The 21382-nt window shown below is 38.5% G+C and overlaps 1 protein-coding gene across 12 annotated transcripts in view; it reads right to left on the reverse strand.

Annotated features, from left to right (window-relative positions):
* Positions 1-21382, reverse strand: part of LOC128120393 (olfactory receptor 1571-like) — an 89564-nt gene that overhangs the window by 34144 nt on the left and 34038 nt on the right. For 3 of the 12 annotated variants that reach the window (XM_052754334.1, XM_052754330.1, XM_052754323.1), the window contains one exon: positions 10619-10860. The exons of the other annotated variants lie outside the window; for them this stretch is intronic. In XM_052754334.1, coding sequence (XP_052610294.1) covers positions 10831-10860 — 30 coding nt within the window. In that variant the 3' untranslated portion in view covers positions 10619-10830. Of the gene's footprint in view, positions 1-10618; positions 10861-21382 lie in introns of those variants that run through there. 12 annotated transcript variants of the gene reach the window in all.

The raw sequence follows: 21382 nt of genomic DNA on the forward strand, positions 1-21382 counted from the left end.
AATGGAGACTTTGAAAGCCAGAAGAACCTGGACAGATGTAATGCAGACACTAAGAGACCATGGATGTCAGCCTAGACTAATATACCCAGCAAAACTTTCAATCACCATAGATGGAGTGAACAAGACATTCCATGACAAAGCCAGATTTAAACAATACTTATCCACAAACCCAGCCCTACAGAAAGCACTAGAAGGAAAATTCCAACCCAAGGAAGTCAGATACACCCTCGAAAACACAGGCAACAGATAAAGCCACAGCAGTAAACCCCAACGTATAGAAGTACACACACATCACCACCAAAAAATAACAGGAATGAACAATCACTGGTCATTAATTTCCCTCAATATCAATGGACTTAATTCACCTATAAAAAGACATAGGCTTACAGAATGGATACAAAAGCAGGACCCATCTTTCTGCTGCATACAAGAAACACATCTCAAATTCAAAGATAGACACTACCTAAAAATAAAAGGCTGGGATAAGACTTTCCAATCAAACGGTCTTAAGAAACAAGCAGGTGTAGCCATCCTGATATCCAGCAAAATAGACTTCAAACTAAAATCAATCAAAAGAGATCAAGAAGGGCATTACATACTCATCACAGGAAAGATCCACCAAGATGAAGTCTCAATTCTGAATATTTATGCCCCAAACACAAGGGCACCCACATATGTAAAAGAATCATCACTAAAGCTTAAATCACATATAAAACCCCACACATTAATAGTGGGAGACCTCAACACCCCACTTTCACCACTGGACAGATCTCCCAAATTGAAACTTAACAGAGAAATAAAGGACTTAACTGATGTCATGACTCAAATGGACTTAATCGATATCTACAGAACATTCCATCCTAACAAAAAAGAATATACCTTCTTCTCAGCACCCCATGGAACCTTCTCTAAAATTGACCACATACTTGGCCACAAAACAAATCTAAACAGATACAGAACAATTGGAATAACCTCCTGTGTTCTATCAGACCACCATGGTCTAAAGTTGGATTTCAACAACAACAAAAACTACAGAAAACCTACAATCTCATGGAAACTGAATAATACCCAACTGAATCACCAATGGGTTAAGGAAGAAATAAAGAAAGAAATTAAAGACTTCCTAGAGATCAATGAAAATGAAGACACCACATATCCAAATTTATGGGACACTATGAAAGCAGTACTAAGAGGGAAATGCATAGCACTAAATGCCCACATAAATAAGTTGGAGAAATCTCACACTAGAGACTTAACAGCATACCTGAAAGCTCTAGAACAAGAAGAAGCACAGTCTCCCAGGAAAAATAGACGCCAGGAAATTATCAAAGTGAGAGCTGAAATCAATAAAATAGAAACAAAGAGAACAATACAAAAAATTAATGAAACAAAGAGTTGGTTCTTTGAGAAAATCAACAAGATAGACAAGCCCTTATCCAAACTAATCAAAAGACAGAGAGAGAGAGCATCCAAATCAACAAAATCAGAAATGAAAAGGGGGACATAACAACAGACATTGAGGAAATCCAGAGAATCATCAGGTCATACTTCAAAAACCTCTATTCGACAAAACTGGAAAACCTAAAAGAAATGGATAACTTTCTGGATAGGTACCACATACCTAAGTTAAATCAAGACCAGATAAACTATTTAAATAGTCCAATAACCCCTAACGAAATAGAAACAGTCATTAAAAGTCTCCCAACCAAAAAAACCCCAGGACCAGATGGTTTCAGCGCAGAATTCTACCAGATCTTCAAAGAAGAGTTAATACCAATACTCTCTAAATTGTTCCACACAATAGAAACAGAAGGAACATTACCAAACTCCTTCTATGAGGCTACAATTACCCTAATTCCTAAACCAAACAAGGATACAACAAAGAAAGAGAACTACAGACCCATCTCCCTCATGAACATTGATGCAAAAATACTCAATAAAATACTGGCAAACAGACTCCAAGAACACATCAAAACAATTATCCACCATGATCAAGTAGGATTCATTCCAGGGATGCAAGGGTGCTTCAACATACGAAAGTCTGTCAATGGAATACACCATATAAACAAACTCAAAGAAAAAAACCATATGATCATCTCACTGGATGCAGAAAAGGCATTTGACAAAATCCAACAACCCTTCATGATAAAGGTATTGGAGCGATCAGGAATACAGGGAACATACCTAAACATAATAAAGGCAATTTATAGCAAGCCAACAGCCAACATCAAATTAAATGGAGAGAAACTCAAAGCAATTCCACTAAAATCAGGAACGAGGCAAGGCTGTCCGCTCTCCCCATACTTATTCAATATAGTACTTGAAGTTCTAGCCAGAGCAATAAGACAACATAAGGAGATTAAGGGGATACAAATTGGAAAGGAAGAACTCAAGCTTTCCTTATTTGCAGATGACATGATAGTATACTTGAGCGACCCCAAAGATTCCACCAAGGATCTGATACAGCTTATAAACACCTTCAGTAACATAGCAGGATACAAGATCAACTCAAAAAAATCAGTAGCCCTCCTATATACAATGGACAAAGAAGCGGAGAAGGAAATCAGAGATACATCACCCTTTACTATAGCCACAAATGACATAAAATATCTTGGGGTAACACTAACCAAGCAAGTGAAGGACCTATATGACAAGAACTTTAAGTCCCTGAAAAAAGAAATTGAAGAAGATGTCAGAAAATGGAAAGATCTCCCATGCTCATGGATAGGCAGGACTAACATAGTAAAAATGGCAATCTTACCAAAAGCAATCTACAGATTCAATGCAATCCCCATCAAAATACCAACACAATTCTTCACAGACCTGGAAAGAATAATACTCAACTTCATATGGAAAAACAAAAAACCCAGGATAGCCAAAGGAATCCTGTACAATAACACAACTTCTGGAGGCATCACGATCCCTGACTTCAAGCTCTACTATAGAGCTACAGTAATAAAAACAGCTTGGTACTGGCATAAAAACCGACATGTGGACCAATGGAATCGAATTGAAGACCCTGACATTAATCCGCACACCTATGAACATATAATTTTTGACAAAGAAGCCAAAAGTGCACAATGGAAAAAAGAAAGCATCTTCAACAAATGGTGCTGGCAAAACTGGATATCAACATGTAGAAGGCTGCAAATAGATCCATATCTATCACCGTGCACAAAACTTAAGTCCAAGTGGATCAAGGACCTCAACATAAATCCAGCTACTCTGAACCTGCTAGAAGAGAAAGTAGGAAGTAGTCTTGAACGCATTGGCATAGGAGACCACTTCCTAAATAGAACACCAGTAGCACAGACTCTGAGAGAAACAATCAATCAATGGGACCTCTTGAAACTGAGAAGCTTTTGTAGAGCAAAGGATACGGTCAACAAGGCAAAGCGACAGCCTACAGAATGGGAAAAGATCTTCACCAACCCCACATCTGACAGAGGACTGATATCCAGAATATATAAGGAACTCAAGAAATTAGACATCAAAATGCCCAACAGTCCAATTAAGAAATGGGCTATAGAACTAAACAGAGAATTCTCAACAGAGGAAACTCAAATGGCCGAAAGACATTTAAGGAATTGCTCAACATCCCTAATCATCAGGGAAATGCAAATCAAAACAACTCTGAGATACCACCTTACGCCTGTCAGAATGGCTAAGATCAAAAACACTGAAGACACCTTATGCTGGAGAGGATGTGGAGCTAGGGGAACTCTCCTCCACTGCTGGTGGGAATGCAAGCTTGTACAACCACTTTGGAAATCAATATGGCGCTTTCTTAGAAAATTGGGAATCCATCTCCCCCAAGATCCAGCTATACCACTCTTGGGCATATACCCAAGGAATGCTCAACCACACCATAAGAGCACTTGTTCAGCTATGTTCATATCAGCATTGTTTGTAATAGCCAGAACATGGAAACAACCTAGATGCCCTTCAACTGAAGAATGGATAAACAAAATGTGGTACATATACACAATGGAATACTACTCAGCAGAGAAAAACAATGACATCATGAGGTTTGCAGACAAATGGATGGATCTAGAAAAAATCATCCTGAGTGAGGTAACCCAGACTCAGAAAGACAAACATGGTATGTACTCACTCATAGCAGGATACTAGACATGAAACAAGGATGACTTGTCTGCTACTCACATCACCAGGGAGGCTACCTGGAAAACAGGACCCCAAGAAAGACACAGGGATCGCCCAATGACAGAGAAATGGAATGAGATCTACATGAACAGCCTGGAAATGAGTGGGGGTAATGAAAGGCAAGGGTCGAGGGAAAGAGAGCTTGGGGGAGCGGGAGATCCCAGCTGGATCAACAACAGAGAGAGAGAACAAGGAATAGGAGACCATGGTAAATGAAGACCACATGAGAATAGGAAGAAGCAAAGTGCTAGAGAGGCCCACAGAAATCCACAAAGATACCCACACAACAGACTGCCGGCAATGGTCGAGAGACAGCCCAAACTGACCTACTCTGGTGATGGGATGGCCAAACACCCTAATTGATGTGCTAGAAACCTCATCCAACTTCTGAGGGATCTGGATGCAGAGATCCATGACAAGGCCCTGGGTGGATCTCTGGGAGTCCAATTAGCGAGAATGAGGAGGGTTTATATGAGCGAGAATTGTTGAGACCAAGGTTGGATAAAGCACAGGGACAAATAGCCAAATAAATGGAAACACATGAACTATGAACCAATGGCTGAGGGGTCCCCACTGGATCAGGCCCTCCGAATGGGTGAGACAGTTGATTGGCTTGATCTGTTTGGGAGGCATCCAGGCAGTGGGACCAGATCTTGTGCTCATTGCATGAGTTGGCTGTTTGAAACCTGGGGCCTATGCAGGATTGTTTGGCTCGGCCTGGGAGGAGGGGACTAGACCTACCTGGACTGAGTCTACCAGGTTGACCTCAGTCTGTGGCTGTGGAGAAGGCTTTGCCCTGGAGTAGATGGGAATGGGGGGTGGGGTGGGGGGAAGGTGAGGGGGATGGGAGGGGGGAGAACAAGGGAATCCGTGGCTGATATGTAGAACTGAATTGTATTGCAAAATAAATTAAAATTAAAAAAAAATAAGCATGCTGTTTAAGGAAACAATTTACAAAATGACATCCACTGCAAAAGCTGAAGAATCAAGTGGAGTGATAGGTGGATGTAGTCTTGGAAAAGGCAACTAACAGTTGCTCAATTGTGTCAAGTTGTTGCCTTTGTTAGCTGCTCTTAGACCATGGTATGGGGAGAGAGGCATTTAGATGGCATTAACTCAGGCTGCTTTCTCACATGCTTCTCCTGTTAAAACAAGAGTAACCATGAGTTTCATAAGTGGGAAGCTTGCTATGCCCACTCTTTTGCATCCTGTGATAGTGGACAGGTGTGCCTGTGTCTGTGAGTTCTGAGGTGGCCATTTGTGGAGCAAGTGACCTACCCTGGCTGTGGGGAATTTCTTTCTGCATGAGATGCACAGTTCTATAGTTAGATTCTAAATCAATGGTTCTCAACCTGTGGGTCAAGACAGGACACAGCCTTGCATGAAGGAATATTTAATTGTTATGAGATAGTTTTTGGTTCTAGCTTGAGAACTTGAGCCCCAATTAGGGCTTACATTTGATGATAAAATGAATTCTTCTCAAAGGATGACCAGTGTTCAACAAAATACTTATGACCCTGACAGCCATACACTTAAAGAAATGGCCTCCCTGCACCTTTTCCAATCTCCCTTTTCTTGGCTTCTTGTTAGCCTTGGGAGGCATCTCTAGGCTAAAATATGGTTTTGCTCTCTTTTTAAAAATATTTTATGTGTATAGATGTTTTGACTGTATGTATGTCTGTGCACAGTATTCATGCCTGGTGCCCAAAAGGCCAGAAGTTGGAGTTGGATCTGGGGAATAGGAGTAACAGATGGTTTTGAGCAGCTATGTGGGTACTGGATTCAAACCCAGGTACTCTGGAAGAGTAGTCAGTGCTCTTGCTGCTGAGCTGTCTCTACAGACCCAGTTTTTCTCATTCCTTTCCATGTCTGGAAGGATACAACTACAAGTCCAGCTTGAAGATTATCTGTGTGCATGTTGTTAACACGGGGGTTGTGGTTACATTGTTAAAAACTAACACTATTATTTTCAGGTCAACTTTTACCATTATGTCTTGGAACCAGAGATGTCTTTCTCTTGAGGCAATAGTTTTGCTAAGGGTCTAATAGTAATTTGGGGATGTGCCCACATAATGTTTTGGTTTGCATTTGAACACCTGAGAGGTGAACAGCAGAACCGGTCGGAGCACTGTTTGATCTTGATAATGTTATGTAGGGGATGTAAGAATATCATTGTTTCTAAATACCCAATGATGTATAAAATCTGCTTATGATGCAGTTAATGGAGACTGACATCTTTGTTCACTTGTAATGTGCTGTGTGCACAGGAGTTGTGTTCAGTAAAGTTTGCTCTTTCAGAGTGTTGCATGAGAAGGTGTACTTTATTCATAGATCTGTGCTGCTGTACTTTTTTAGTTTATTTTCATGGATTCAGAAGACACCCTCTACCTGTTTTAGTCTCTTTTCTTGTTGCTCTAACCAAATGTGTGACTAAAAGCAATGTACTTACCAAGAACAGGTGTGTAGAATTAGATATATAAGTAGGTTTCAGTAGGACAAGAGTCATGACTTTTAAGTACATCCAGAGTAGACAATTAAATAAAGCACAAAGGTGCAATACTATTTAGTCCTTTAAGCTCTGGAACTCCATAGAAAATAATACAACTTATGCATACTGTAGAATGGTATTTGACTGTTGAATATACAGTTCAAAGCAAAGGTATTGACAGAGAAGTACATTTGTATATAAATACAACAAAGACTACCATTAAATATTTTTTTACAATTTTTCCTAAAAATGATAAAGAAATATTCTAGGCATTATTCAGAGAATTCTCCGAAGTTATAGGTTCATGACATTTTATTCTTTTGTTCTTTTTTCCCTGATGTCCTGGTCTTATAATAGTAAGTAAACAATAAAAGTTTTGTGTTAAAAAGTATTATTAAAAATTATCATGGAAGTGTTACAGTTAGAAGCATATTGAGGAAGTAAAAATGATACAGTAAAAGGATCCAAGCATTCTTATGAAATGATATGTCTCTGTGGTGAAGGTTCTGTCTTAGTGAGTGTTCCATTACTGTGAAGAGACACCACAACCAAAGCAATTCTTATAAGAGAAAGCATTTATTTGGGTCTTGCTTACTTTTTCAGAGGTTTATTTATCATTATCTATTTTCATCATGGTGGGGAACATGGTGGCATGCAGGCAGATGTGGTGCTGAAGAAGTAGCTGAGAGTTCTTCAACTGGATCACAGGCAGCAGGAAGAGAGAGAGAGAGACACTGGGCCTGGCTTAGGCTTTTGAAACCTCAAAGCCCACCACCAGTGACACACTTCCTCCAACAAGGTCACACTTTCTCCAAAAAGCCAAACATCCTAATCTTTCTCATGTAGTCTACTCCCTGATGACTAAACATTCAAATATATAAGCCTATGGACCATTCTTATTCAAACCACCACAAGTTCTGAACACAGGTGCCAACTTTGGCTGCCATCAATCAAAGGGTATGTTATAACTTTAATGGTGATTTTTGGATGAGACAAAGTCTATCACTAGATTATAGATGAAAACTCTCATGTTCAAGTATCACAATGTGAAATGAAGACTGTCTTATATTCAAACAAAGATGATATTATCAATGCACATTAAAAAAATCTGGGTGGGTAGTGGCACACACCTTTAATCCCAGCACTCAGGAGGCAGAGGCAGTTGGTTCTCTGAAATTGACATCAGGCTGCTCTACAAAGTGAATTCCAGGATAGAAAGTGTCTTGAGAAAAAAAATATTATCAAATATTATCAGAGGCTCTCCTCTGCTTCAGGATAAAGTGAAACCTTAAATGTTAAGTAGAAGCCTTTCCAGAGAATGAATGAGATTCCAAATAATTCTTTATAATTTTTATATTTTAGTTGAAATTTAATTACATCTTTTCTCCAATTTCCACTTCTCACTCTCTCAAGTTGATGGCTTCTTTTACTTTATTATATATATATATATATATATATATATATATATATATATATATATATATATATATATATATAAATACAGCTACCTGAGTCCATTTAGTGTGGCCTGGGTGTGTATGATTTAAGGGCTGATTACTTTGCATTGAATAGCCAATTATGGAACAAATCCCTGGAATAAACTAATTATTCCTCCTCACCAGTCATTAATTACCTCTAGTTTTTTTATTTATGGGAGGGGTTCTGCAAAATTGCCCCTTTTCATGTTAATATGTCTATGGATATTACCATGGTTTACATCTTGTTTAGGTAGCCATACTGTTGTGGTTTCTAGTGGAAATAACTTTCCAATCATTTCTAGGAGACACAAATCTTACAATAGATTTCTTGGTTCTGTGAACCAGAAGTGCAGAAGTTATGTTGTAGATGTCTCCATTAGGACTGGGCACCTCACAATCAATTAATATCTGCATTTTGACTAGTTGTAGTTTTCTATAATCATCTCAGTTTGTTGCAAAGAGTACCTTCTTTGATGTGGGGTGATACCTACACTAATCTCTTAGTATAAGGATATGTTTTAGAAGCAGTTAGGAAATATGTTGCTCTAGTGACGTGACCACAGTACGTTCTCCTCTAAGACTCATGACCTCACTAGCCATGGGTAAATGCCTAGGATTCCAGTACTAGACATGATTTCCTTCCTGTGAAGCAGGACTTGAGTCCACTTAGACAGCTGTTGGTTACCACAAAGACACGAATATCACTATTGTACCCTTGGAATATTTTGCCATGCTGATGATGTTGTGGTTCATAAGCATCACAGCTATGTAGGACTCTTAGTTGTTTCCCTCTCTTGGCATCTTGCAAGGCACCTTCTGATACTGTGAAAGCTAGATCTCAGGGAGGAGAGTTTTAGGCTAATTCAGCTCAAATATTCCTAGTCCTGTGTCTGAAGTTTTCGGTGTCTTGATCAACAGGAAAATGAACCATTATGGCGACTTTTCAGTATGAGGTGCACTTAATGCATCGCAGGGCAGTTAGTCTCTTTCTGTCACAGTTGGGAGTTTAACACATGCTGGTTTCAGAATTCTGAGTGTTGAAAAGTTTTAGGCAGTCTGCTAGGTGACTGGACCCAGGAGCAAAAATGAGACATTCTCAAGTTCCCTAATATATATATGATAAAATTGGCATCCTGAACCAATAGGATAGAGCATTTGGTAATGGGATTATGCAAGGAAAATACAAAGACTGTGACTCTGTCAAGTGTAAGCCTATGGGAAAAAGAGAAAAAGAATTCCTCATGATCTTAAAAAGTTTAAAAAAAAATTAAAAATTCCTCATGACTTAAAAAACTGATGTCTTGCCAGGCAGTGGTGGCCAACATCTTTAATGCCAGCACTTAGGAAGTAGAGGCAGGCAGATCTCTGTGAGTTCGAGGGCAGCCTGGTCTACAAAGTATGTTCTAGGACAGCTGGATCTTTACATGGAGAAATTCTGTCTCAAAAAATCAAATACGTAAATATATAAATAAATGAATCCACTGTCTTGTGACACATCATTATGGCAGCCATTTTTCTTTTTCTTTATGCTGATGTCCCTTTCTGCACAACAGCCTATTAAAATTTGCTTCACTTTTGCTAGCCAGCTTGCAGAGACATGTATTTCTCTTGTCTTGGTTTACATGTCACTAAATTTTCAATAACAGCTTTGAGATAGAGGTACTCTCCCTGCCTCATATAGAGGGTGGGGGATGTGGATGCAGGTACATATTTTGTATATTCACTTGTGTGTGCATGTGTAAAAGCCAGGCTATTAGCGTCCAGTATCTTCCACTATTTCTCTCATGAATTTTTAAGAAAAGGTCTCTTAGTGAACCTGGACTTTATCATTTAGGCAGGACTAGATTGTAGACAAATTTCTAAACGGTCTTATTAAATAAGAAACACAGAACCAAATATAGGGGTGAAAGCCTTAGAGACCAGGGAAATAGAGCCACCAGCTAACCTTAACTCACCACACTCCTGTAGATTTCTAAGAGAACTAATTCCTGTCTAGCCAAGCTTTTATTGCTTTGCTGTTCTGCCCTCTCATTGGCTCCTAGTCCAACTACCTCACTTCCTTGTCACTGCCTGTCTGTACAGACCTCCAGGTCTCTATGTTTGGTACTGGAATTAAAGGCACTTGGCTGTTTCCTTGAACACATAGAGACCCTGCCTACCATGTAATCGGATTAAGGGCATGTGCTACCACTGCCTGACTTTTATGTTAATGGCTGGCTATTACCTCTGATCTCCAGGCAAACTTTATTTATTAACGTACAAATAAAATATCACATTTCAGCACAAATAAAATATCACACCAGATGATCAAGAAGACCCCAGGATTTGTGTCTATATCTACCTCTGTACTTCAAACATAGCAAGTGCCTTACCCACTGAGCAATCTCCTCAGCCTACATTTTCTCTCCTATAAGTTTGAGTGTATGGTGGAAGTGCTTTGGATGGGATAACAAGGATGGATGGTTAATGTAGAAAGATGAGCAAGAAGGCGTTTACAACATGTCTTTTATTGTAAGTGGCATTTCTAGTGAAATTATTAAACTGTTAGTTAATAACTGGGAAAGGAGAAAGGTCTTAGGCGATAGTTAATTGTACTGGAATTATTGACTCTCAAATAGAGAGAGAATTTAAGCAAATTCCTGGATGAAGGGCTCCTGTCTCTTCCAATGTCTGATATTTTCCCTGATTCTTTGTCTTATCTCATATGCAGCTGTCACCAAAAAAGTTGATCTGGAAGAGAAAGGACCACAGAATATCCATTACTTGGAGAACAATCAGATCTAGTGTGTCCATATGTTGTGCAGGGTCAAGTTTATGACATTTGGAGGACTCTAGTTGCAACTTCTGCTTTGAACCATGCTCTCTTGCAGTCTGTATATCCAGAGTCTCCCCAATATGCTAGCATTTCAGTGACTGTAAGAATATAGGTTTTCAGTCTCGATTCTCAAAAACGTCCAGGAGTTGCCCTACTGTTCACTCAATTCCTGCTTCACCATAAATGCACTGCCAGGCTCCTCTTCTAGCTGCCTTCCTTCTTCTGGGATAATTCATCTTCCAGGGAGAAAGAGCTAATCACCAGCCTCACCATGTCCCCCTTATTCTCAAGAAACAGGGAACCTCAGACTATTGACTGAATCCCTGCAGCTACAAGTGTGCTGTGTAACAATTTCCTATGAGTTCATACATCCATTTCTGGAAGAAGACTCAGGAAGTACTATTTGAAACATTCTCTTCAAGACAGAGGTTCTCAATCTTTCGTATACTGCCGTCCTTCAATACAGTTCCTCATGTTGTGGAGACCATTAACCATAAAGTTATTTTCCTTGCTACTTCATAACTTTAATTTTGGTAGTGTTGTGAATCATAATGCAAATATATGATATACAAGGATATCATATATTTTGAGGATCTTGTAAAATTCACCAGGGAACCACTCCATTTATACTCTCATTTTTTATGTAAGGAGATTTAAAAAAAATGCTCTTTCAATATTACCTCTTCTTGTTTCTGATCTGCTCTAATTACTGCTTTCATTATGGTATATAAATGTTTCTAGAAATCCATACCTTGTAGCATGAATATTAATGGTACTTATTAATAAAATCAAACCTGAGGCCAGTTATTGGGGTGAACTCTGAAAGATCAGAGAAGCAGAAAAAGCCACAGCCACCTCACCTTGCCAATTCCTCAGCTGATTCTGTTTCCTCAGACTGGAAGCCTCTGAGTCCTCATCTGAATGAATCTCAGCTGAACTGCTGCTAGAAGCTTAACAGTCAAATGCTTAACCAGCCAAATGTTTCTAGTTTCTGGTTTCCACGCCTTATATATCTTTCTGTTTTTGCCATCACTCCCTGGGATTAAAGGCTCTCTTTCTGGGATTAAAGGCGTGAGTCACCATGGTTGGCTGTATCCTTGAACACATGGATTTCTGCCTCTGGAATGCTAGGATTAAAGGTGTGTGCTACCACTGCCTATCCTCTATGTTTAATATTGTGGCTATTCTGTCTCTGACCCCAGATAAGTTTATTAGTGTGCACAATATTTTGGGGAACACAATACCACCACAATACTTCTTTTCTAAAATTTTGAATTTAATGAAATAACGGTTTTCAGATTTTCTTTATAATGATCTGGATTTTATGTTCCTGGATCTTCATGATGTCATGTCTAGTTTATCACCTTGGGCATTTTCACTTTCCTTTGGTGGCTTTGTCTAAGGGTTTATTGATGATGATTTTCCATTCAAAGAACTGGATGTTCATTGATTCTTGGTATTGTTTTTCCCCAATTATATTTCATTAACTTTTACCTTCCACCTATTTCTCTTTTTCTTTGTATTTTTCCTACTGATTTGGTGTTTGTTATGTTTTTTCCAGTGCTATAAGTTGTATCATTAAGCCATTTATTTGAGGCCTCTGTGACTTCTAAATTTAGGCACTTAGAAGCATAAACAGCCTTCTTAGACTGTGTTCCCAACATACCACAAGTTTTCATATTTTTTTACATTTATTTCTTTATTTTTATTTCATGTGTATGGGTGTTTTATCTGCATTTATGTCTGTGCACCACATGCATGTATTGCCTAAAGAACTTGGAGTTACAGATGAGTGTGTGCCTCCATGTGGGTGCTAGTAATTGAACCCAGGTTCTCTGCAAGAGCAGCTAGTACTCTTAACCCCTGAGTATACATGTTATTTATAATAAAGATTTATTAGCACTTATGTTCTAAAAACTCAACCCATGTCCCCTGTAGGCAAAATGCAAGTGCTCACTCTTAATCGCCAAGCCACGTTTTCATTCCTCAAGGACCAAAACTGTCATCAATTGAAACAGTGATGTCTGCTTATTTTTAGCTCCATTTCCTCAGAGAGAAACGTTTTTTTTTTTCAGTCCTTTCATTCTAAGGGAGTGCCTGTCTTTTAAGACAAGACACTTTTCTTTGATGCAAGATTGTTTCTATACCCATTATTGGGAAGATGTGTGTGTGTGTGTGTGTGTGTGTGTGTGTGTGTGTGTGTGTGTGTGTGTGCGCGTGCGTGTGTGTTGTTCACATGTGTTTGTGTTGCTTGTGGGGAGAGGTGCATGTGCATATAAGTTGGCATTCATTTGTATGCCCAAGGTTGGCATCAGAAAATTCCATCCATCATTCTTCACTTTATTCACTGAGGTAGAGTCTATCAGTTGAACTGAGAACTTGCTTGTGCAGGCTAATTTGCCCTGAATTTGCCCAGTCTCCACTTTCTATGTTGTTGAATTGTTGATGGGCTATCAAGCCCACCTAGCATTCTGGGGTCTCAATATCTGAACTCAAGTTTTCAGAAACACCTGGAAAGTACACTATGCATCATTCTCCCTTGCCTTATTCCTGCCTTTGCATCCATTTTTATAAGTATGTGTGTTTAATTTTTAATTTTATATGCTTGTATTTTATATGAGTGGGTGTTATACCTGCATGTACATCTATATACCACTTGCACTTCTGATGTCCATGGAGCACAGAAAGAGTATTGAAACTCCTGGAAATGGAGTTACAGATGGTTGTGAGCTACCATGTGCATCCTGGAAATGGAACCTGAGTTCACTGGAAAAGAAGCCATTGCTCTTAAACACTGAGCAATCTTTGCAGCCCCTGATTAGTCCAAGATGGGGCAATTGAAAATAATAATAATAATAGTTGTTGTTGAAAGTTGTGTAATTCTTTTTTGGATTTTGTTTGGTGTTATCCTGCTCCTCTCTTGCTTAACTTTCACTCATGTATAGTTTATTCTTGCCAGTGACCTAATGGATGTATTTACATTTCTCTTCAATGTGAAGGGTACCTTCCAGAATCTTATGTAGTTGTAGCTTAGTGGATTTGATATCATTTTTATAGAATGTTTTCTTTTCTTTCTTTATCATGACTGAAAAAATTCTGTGTTTGTTATAATAATCTAGTTTCCTAGTGTGTTTCAAAAGTTGAAATGCTCAATCCCAAACTTTTCTGGATTAAATTTTTCCCCTTGAGAATTTTGCCCCTCTCTGGAGTGTTAGTGCATACCTTTAATCCCAACACTTGGGAGGCAGAAGCAAGCTCTGTAAGTTTGAGGCTATATTGATCAACATAGTGAATTCCAGGCAAGTGAGGGATACATAATGCCACTCTGTCTCAAAATTAAGGGAGAAAGGGAGGGGCACTGGAAGGATGGTTCAGAAGTTAAGAGCATTTGCTGCTTTTTCAGAGGACCCTGGTTTGCTTCCCAGCACCCACATGGGTAAAAGCCCAGTCCATCTCTCTACTCATTGGAATGTTCTAATTTTGCTATCTTGTCTTCAAGCTCAAAGTCTGCCCTGATACATTTTATTGGCAAGCCTTTCCACAAAGCCCTTTGTTACACTGAATGTGTTCCCTTCAAGCATTTCAGTATGATCTTCACTGAATTCCTCTTTCACGTTTGTTTAATTCACTTTCTCCTTTTCATTTAACTGTTTCTTTGTGTCATCATGTGATTTATTGTGGGGTTAATTTTCTTCTTTAATTTTGTTGGCAATACATATAATCATTCATTTGAGGTCTTTGGTATTTCATCTAATCCATTCTGATTGGAGGTCATTTTGGGGAATGGATAATTTTGGGAGGAATTTTTTGTAATATTTGTTTCTCCTGTTATCTTGTTTTCTTCCTCTGATTTCCTGGTGATGAAATGGCTCTGTTGTAACACATCAGAGTTATTTGTAATACCTTCCCTACATGAGTTCATGAGCTCAGTTAACCTACACTCTTGTAAAGGCTACATGGTGAAATTGTTGGACCTGTGAACACATTCTGTTTGTAGTAACTTTTAATGAGTGTGGGAGTACTTGGGCAGAGTGCAAGTAAACGTGTCCTAGAAAACTCTGGTGCCTCAGAGAGTTACTCTTCTGACCCCTGATATTAAGCAAGTTTTTCCCTGTTAGAATTCAGATTTATAAGTACTCTCCCCATTTCTTGGTTTAATGGCTTTATCATTTGCAAAAGCTTCTTCCAATGTGTCTGTTTTCACATCCTTAAAGTAAGAATGAAAAATAGTACCAGCACTACTTATCCCACAGATGTAATGTATGGAACTCTTTTTTTAACTTTTCAATTTATAAAAAGATTTTTTTATTATTTTAAATATTGTGCTCATGTGTTTATGTGTAGGTACATGCACATGTATGCAGGTGCCCACAGAAACCAGAGGTGATGAATCTCCCTGAAACTGCAGTTACAGACAGTCATAAGCCACCTAATGTGTATATTAGGAACCAAACACTGTGCCCTTTGCAAGAGCAGAATAGTCTCTTAACCAATAACTATTTGTCTAGCCCCTGTACTTTCTTTTTTGTTTAATGTTCATACATACTATATAAAGTGTTTTGAACAAATCCTCACCCCATTCCCTCACCTCCAGTTCTTCTACTATATCCTCCATAATGCTTTCCTCCACATTTCATGTGTTTTGTTGTTGTTGTTTAATAGCCACTGATTCCATATAGGCCTGACTGTGTGCCCATGGGTATGAGACCATGTATTGGAGCTTGGGTAGTACTTTAGGACTCTACAATTTTATATTACTACAAATCCCTAAGACTAAAAGATCATCAAGGAAGAGGGGATAGAAGGATTGTTGAGCCAGAGAGAACAGTTGTTTGCAGAGAAACAGAGTGCAGTTACACACATGAACTCATGGGGATTGTGACATAAGATCAAGCATGCCAGTACCCCAGCATGGATGCAAAAAGGGCTCATGCAGTCCCATCTTTTTCTTATAATTTTGTATTATTAAGAAAATTTCTATTCATTTTACATACCAACCACAAATCCCCATCCCTTTCTTCTCCCATCCTCAGCTTTCCTCCCTCCCATTCTCACCTCCTTCAAGACAAGGTCTCTCGTGAGGAGTCATCAGAGCCTGATAGACTCAGTTGAGGCAGGTCCAAGCCCCTCTTCTTACACCAAGGTTGGGTAAGATGTCTCACCATGCACACCAAAACACTCCAAAAAGCCCACTCATGCCCTAGAGATAGATCCTGACCCCGCTGCCAGGGGCCTCCTTAAGCAGATCAAGCTACATAACTGTCTTGCCTATGCAGGGGTCCTAGTCCAATCCCATGGAGGCTCCACAGCTATTGGTCCACAGTTCATGAGTTCCTACTAGTTTGATTTAGTTGTCTTTGTTTATCCATCATGATTTTGATGCCCCTTGCTCATAGAACCCTTTTTTTCTCTTTGCCTGGACTCCTGGAGCTTGGCTGTGGATCTCTGGATTTGCTTCAATCAGTTACTGGATGAAGGATCTATGATGACAGTTAGGGTATTCACTAATCTGATTACCAGGGTACCTAGTTCAGGCACCCCCTCCACTACTGTTAGTAGTCTCAGGTGGAGTCATCCTTGTGGATTTCTGGGAACTTCCCTAGCACCCAGTTTCTCCATATCCTCATGATGTCTCCCTCTGTCATAGTATACTTTTTGTTGCTCTTCCACTTCATCCCTATTTCTGCTCGACCATCCCATTCCCTTATATTCTCATTCCCCATCCCCTACCCTCAATTGCATCCCCTCACCCCCAGTCTACTCATGAAGATCTCATTAATTTTCCCTTCTGAGGACAGTCAATGTGTTCCTCTGGGGATTCTCCTTGTTAGAAAGCCCCTTTGGAGCTGTGGGTTGTAGTCTGATTATCCTTTGCCTTTCATCTATTATCTACTTACAAATGAGTACATACCATGTTTATCCTTCTGAGTCTGGGTTACTTCAGTAAGGATGATATTTTCTAGTTCCATCCATTTTCCTGCAAATTTCATGATGTCACTTTTTTCATGCTGAGTAGTATTCTATTGTGTATATGGACCATATTTTCTTTATCCATTCTTCAGTTGAAGGGCACCTAGCTTGTTTCCAGGTTCTGGTATTATGATCAATGCTGCTATGACATAGTTGAGCACGTGTCCTTGTAGTATGATAGAGCTTTCCTTAGGTATATACCCAAGAGTTATAATGCTGTGTCCTGATGTAGATAGACTCCCCATTTTTGAGAAACCACCATACTGTTTTTCAAAGTGTCTGTACAAGTTTGCACTCCCACAAAAAAATGGAGAAGTATTCCCCTTGCTTCACATGCTCTCCAACAAAATTTGTTATCAGTGTATTTATTTTAGCCATGATGAGCGATGTAAGTTGGTATCTCAGTGTTTTGATTTGCAGTTCCCAGATGACTAAGGATGTTGAGCAATTCCTTAAATGTCTTTTGGCCATTTGTGATTCTTCTCTTGAGAATTCTCTGTTTGCTTCTGCAGCCCATTTTTTAATTGGATTGTTTGGTATTTTGGATGTCTAGTGTCTTGAATTCTTTATATATTTTGGAGATAAGCCCTCTGTCAGATGTGGGATTGATGAAGATCTTTTCCCATTCTCTAGGCTGTCCTTTTGTCTTATTGACCGTGTCGTTTGCCTTATAAAAGCTTCTCAGTTTCAGGAGATCCCATTTAATAATTATTGTTCTCAGTGTCTGTGCTACTGGTGTTCAATTTAGGAAGTGGCCTCCTGTGTCAATGCATTCAAGGCTATTTCCTTCTTTATCTTCTGTGAGATTCAGAGTAACTGGATTTATGTTGAGGTCTTTGGTCCACTTGGGCTTGAGTTTTGTACATGGAGATTGATATGGATCTATTTGCAGTCTTCTACATGTTGATATCCAGTTATACCAGCACCATTTGTTGAAGATGTTTTCTTTTTTCAACTGTATAGTTTTGAATTTTGTCAAAAATTAAGTGTTCATACGTGTGTGGATTAATGTCAGGGTCTTCAATTTGATTCCATTGGTCCACATGTCAGTTTTTATGCCCGTATCAAGCTGTTTTTATTACTGTAGCTTTATTATAGTACAGCTTGAAGTCAGGGATCATTACGCCTACAGAGGTTGATTTATTGTACAGGATTCTTTTAGTTATCCTGGGTTTTTTTTGTTTTTCCATATGAAGTTGAGTATTGTTCTTTCCAGGTCTGTGAAGGATTGTGTTGGGATTTTGATGGGGATTGCATTGAATCTGTACATTGCTTTTGGTAAGATTGCCATTTTTACTATGTTAATTATACCTATCCTTGAGCATGGGAGATCTTTCCATTTTTATATCTTCTTCAAATTCTTTCTTCAGGGACTTAAAGTTCTTTTCATACAGGTCCTTCACTTACTTAGTTATAGTTACCCCAAGGTATTTTATATTATTTGTGGCTATTGTAAAGGGTGATGTTTCTCTGATTTTTTTTCCTCATCCCATTTGTCATTTGTATATATACACGAGAGATACTGATACTTTTGAGATAGTCTTGTATCCTGCCACATTACTGAAGGTGTTTATCAGTTGTAAGTGTTCCTTGGTCGAATTTTTGGGGTCATTTATGTATACTATCATGTCATCTGCAAATAGTGACAGTTTGTCTTCTTCCTTTCCAATTTTTATCCCTTTAATCTCCTAGCTAGAACTTCAAGTACTATATTGAATAAATATGAGGAGAGTGGACATCCTTGTCTTGTTCCTGATTTTAGTGTAAGTGCTTTGAGTTTCTCTACATTTAATTTGATTATGGCTGTTGGCTTGCTATAAATTGCCTTTATTATGTTTAGGTATGTTACCTGTATTCCTGATCTCTCCAAGTCCTTATCATGAAGGGTTGTTGGATTTTGTCAAAGGCCTTTTCAGCATCTAATACAATGATCAAGTGGTTTTTTTCTTTCAGTTTGTTTATATTGTGTATTACATTGAAGGACTTTTGTATGTTGAACCAACCTTGCATCTCTGGGATGAAGCCTGCTTGATCAAGGTGGATAATTGTTTTGATGTGTTCTTGGAGTCCTTTTGCCAATATTTTATTGAGTGGTTTTGCATCAGTGTTCATGAGGGAGATTGGTCTGTAATTCTCTTTCTTTGTTGCATCTTTGTTTGGTTTGGGTAGCAGAGTAACTGTAGCCTCATAAAAGGAGTTTGGTAATATTCCTTCTGTTTTCATTGTGTGGAACAATTTAAAGAGTATTGGTATTAGCTTTTCTTTGAAGATCTGGTATAATTCTGCATTGAAACTATCTGGTCCTGGACTTTTTTTGGTTAGGAGACTTTTGATGACTGTTTCTATTTCCTTAGGGTTTATTGGTCTATTTACATAGTCTATCTGGTCTTGATTTAACTTAGGTATGTGGTACCTACCCAGAAAATTGTCCATTTCTTTTAAATTTTACAATTTTGTGGAGTACAGTTTTTTTGAAGTATGACCTGATCATTCTCTGGATTTCCTCGTTGTCTGTTGTTATGTCTCCCTTTTCATTTCTGATTTTGCTAATTTGGATGCTCTCTCTCTGCCTTTTGGTTAGTCTGGATAAGGACTTGTCTATCTTGTTGGTTTTCTCAAAGAACCAATTCTTTGTTTTATTGATTCTTTGTATTGTTCTCTTTTTTTCCTTTTTATTGTTGTCAGCTCTTCAATTTGATTTATTCCTGGCATCTTTTCTCCTGGGTGACTTTGCTTCTTCTCCTAGAGCTTTCAGGTGTGCTGTTAAGTCACTACTGTGAGATATCTCCAACTTCTTTATGTGGGCATTTGGTACTATGAATTTTCCTCTTAGCACTACTTTCATACTGTCCCAAAGTCTGGGTATGTAGGACATTCATTTTCATTGGTCTTTAGGAAGTTTTCAATTTCTTTCTTTATTTCTTCCTTAACCCGTTGGTGATTTAGTTGAGCATTTTTCAGTTTCCATGAGATTGTAGGCTTTCTGTAATTTTGTTGTTGTTGAACTCTAACTTTAAGCCATGGTAGTTTGATAGAATACAGGAGGTTATTCAATTTTTTGTATCTATTGAGATTTGATTTGTGACCAAGTATCTGGTCTATTTTAAAGAAGGTTCCATGGTGTGCTGAGAAGAATGTATATTCTTTTGTGTTAGGGTGGATTATTCTTTAGATACCAACTAAGTCCATTTGAGACATAGCATCTGTCAGTTCCCTTATTTTTCTGTTAAGTTTCTGTCTGGCAGATCTGTCCATTGTTAAGAGTGAGGTGTGGAAGTCTCCCACTCCTAGCGTGTGGGGTTTGATATGTGGTTTAAACTTTAGTAATGTTTGTTTTACAAATGTGTATGCCCTTGCATTTGGACATAAATGTTCAGAAGTGAGACTTCATCTTGATGAAATTTTCTTGTGATGCATATGTAATGTCATTCCCAACCTCTTTCAGTTGATTTTAGTTTGAAGTCTATTAGATATTAGGATAGCTACATCAGCTAGCTTGAGTCCATTTGATTGGAAAGTCTTTTCCCGGCCTTTTGCTCTGAGATAGTGTCTGTCTTTGAAGTTTAATTGTGTTTCTTGTATGCAGCCGAAGGACAAATTCTGTTTTGTATCCTTCTGTTAGCCCGTGTCTTTTTAGAAGTAAATTGAATCCATTTATATTAAAGGGTATTGGTGACCAGTGATTGTTAATTCCTGTAATTTTTTGGTGGTAGTGTTGTGTGTTTCCCTTCTTTGGTATTTGTTGGTATGTAACTATCTCTTGCCTGTGTTTTCGTGGGTGTATCTGACTCCCTTAGGTTGGATTTTCCCTTCTAGTGCTTTCTGTAGGGCTGGATTTGTGGAAAGGTATTGAAAGTTCAGTTTTATCTTGGAATATTTTATTTACTCCCTCTGTGGAGATTAAGAGTTTTGCTGGGTATAGTAGTCTGGGTTGGCATCCATGGTTCTTAGTGTCTGCATAATGTCTGTCCAGGACCTTCTGGCTTTCAGAGACTCCATTGAGAAGTCAGGTGTTATTCTAATGGATCTGCCTTTGAATGTTACTTGGCTTTTTTACTTTGCAACTCTTAATATTTTTTGTTTATTCTGTATATTTAGTGGTTTGATTATTATATTGCGAGGGGACTTTCTTTGGATCAAGTCTATTTGATGTTCTGTAAGCTTCTTGTATCTTCATAGGCATTACCTTCTTTAGGTTGGGAAAGGTTTTTTCTGTGATTTTGTTGAATATATTTTCTGTGCTGGTATTCTTATCCTTCTTTTATCCCTATTATTCTTAGGTTTGGTCTTCTCATAGTGTCCCAGATTACCTATACATTTTGTGTTATGACTTGTTGGCTTTAATATTTTCTTTGACTGACAAATCTATTTCATTTATCATATCTTCAATGCCAGAAATTCTCTTTTCCATCTCTTGCATTCTTTTGGTTATGCTTGTATCTGTAGTTCCTGTTCATTTACTCAGAT

The sequence above is a fragment of the Peromyscus californicus genome, unplaced genomic scaffold (assembly GCF_007827085.1).
Source record: "Peromyscus californicus insignis strain IS unplaced genomic scaffold, ASM782708v3 Scaffold_2__1_contigs__length_46816999, whole genome shotgun sequence".
NCBI lineage: Eukaryota > Metazoa > Chordata > Mammalia > Rodentia > Cricetidae > Peromyscus > Peromyscus californicus.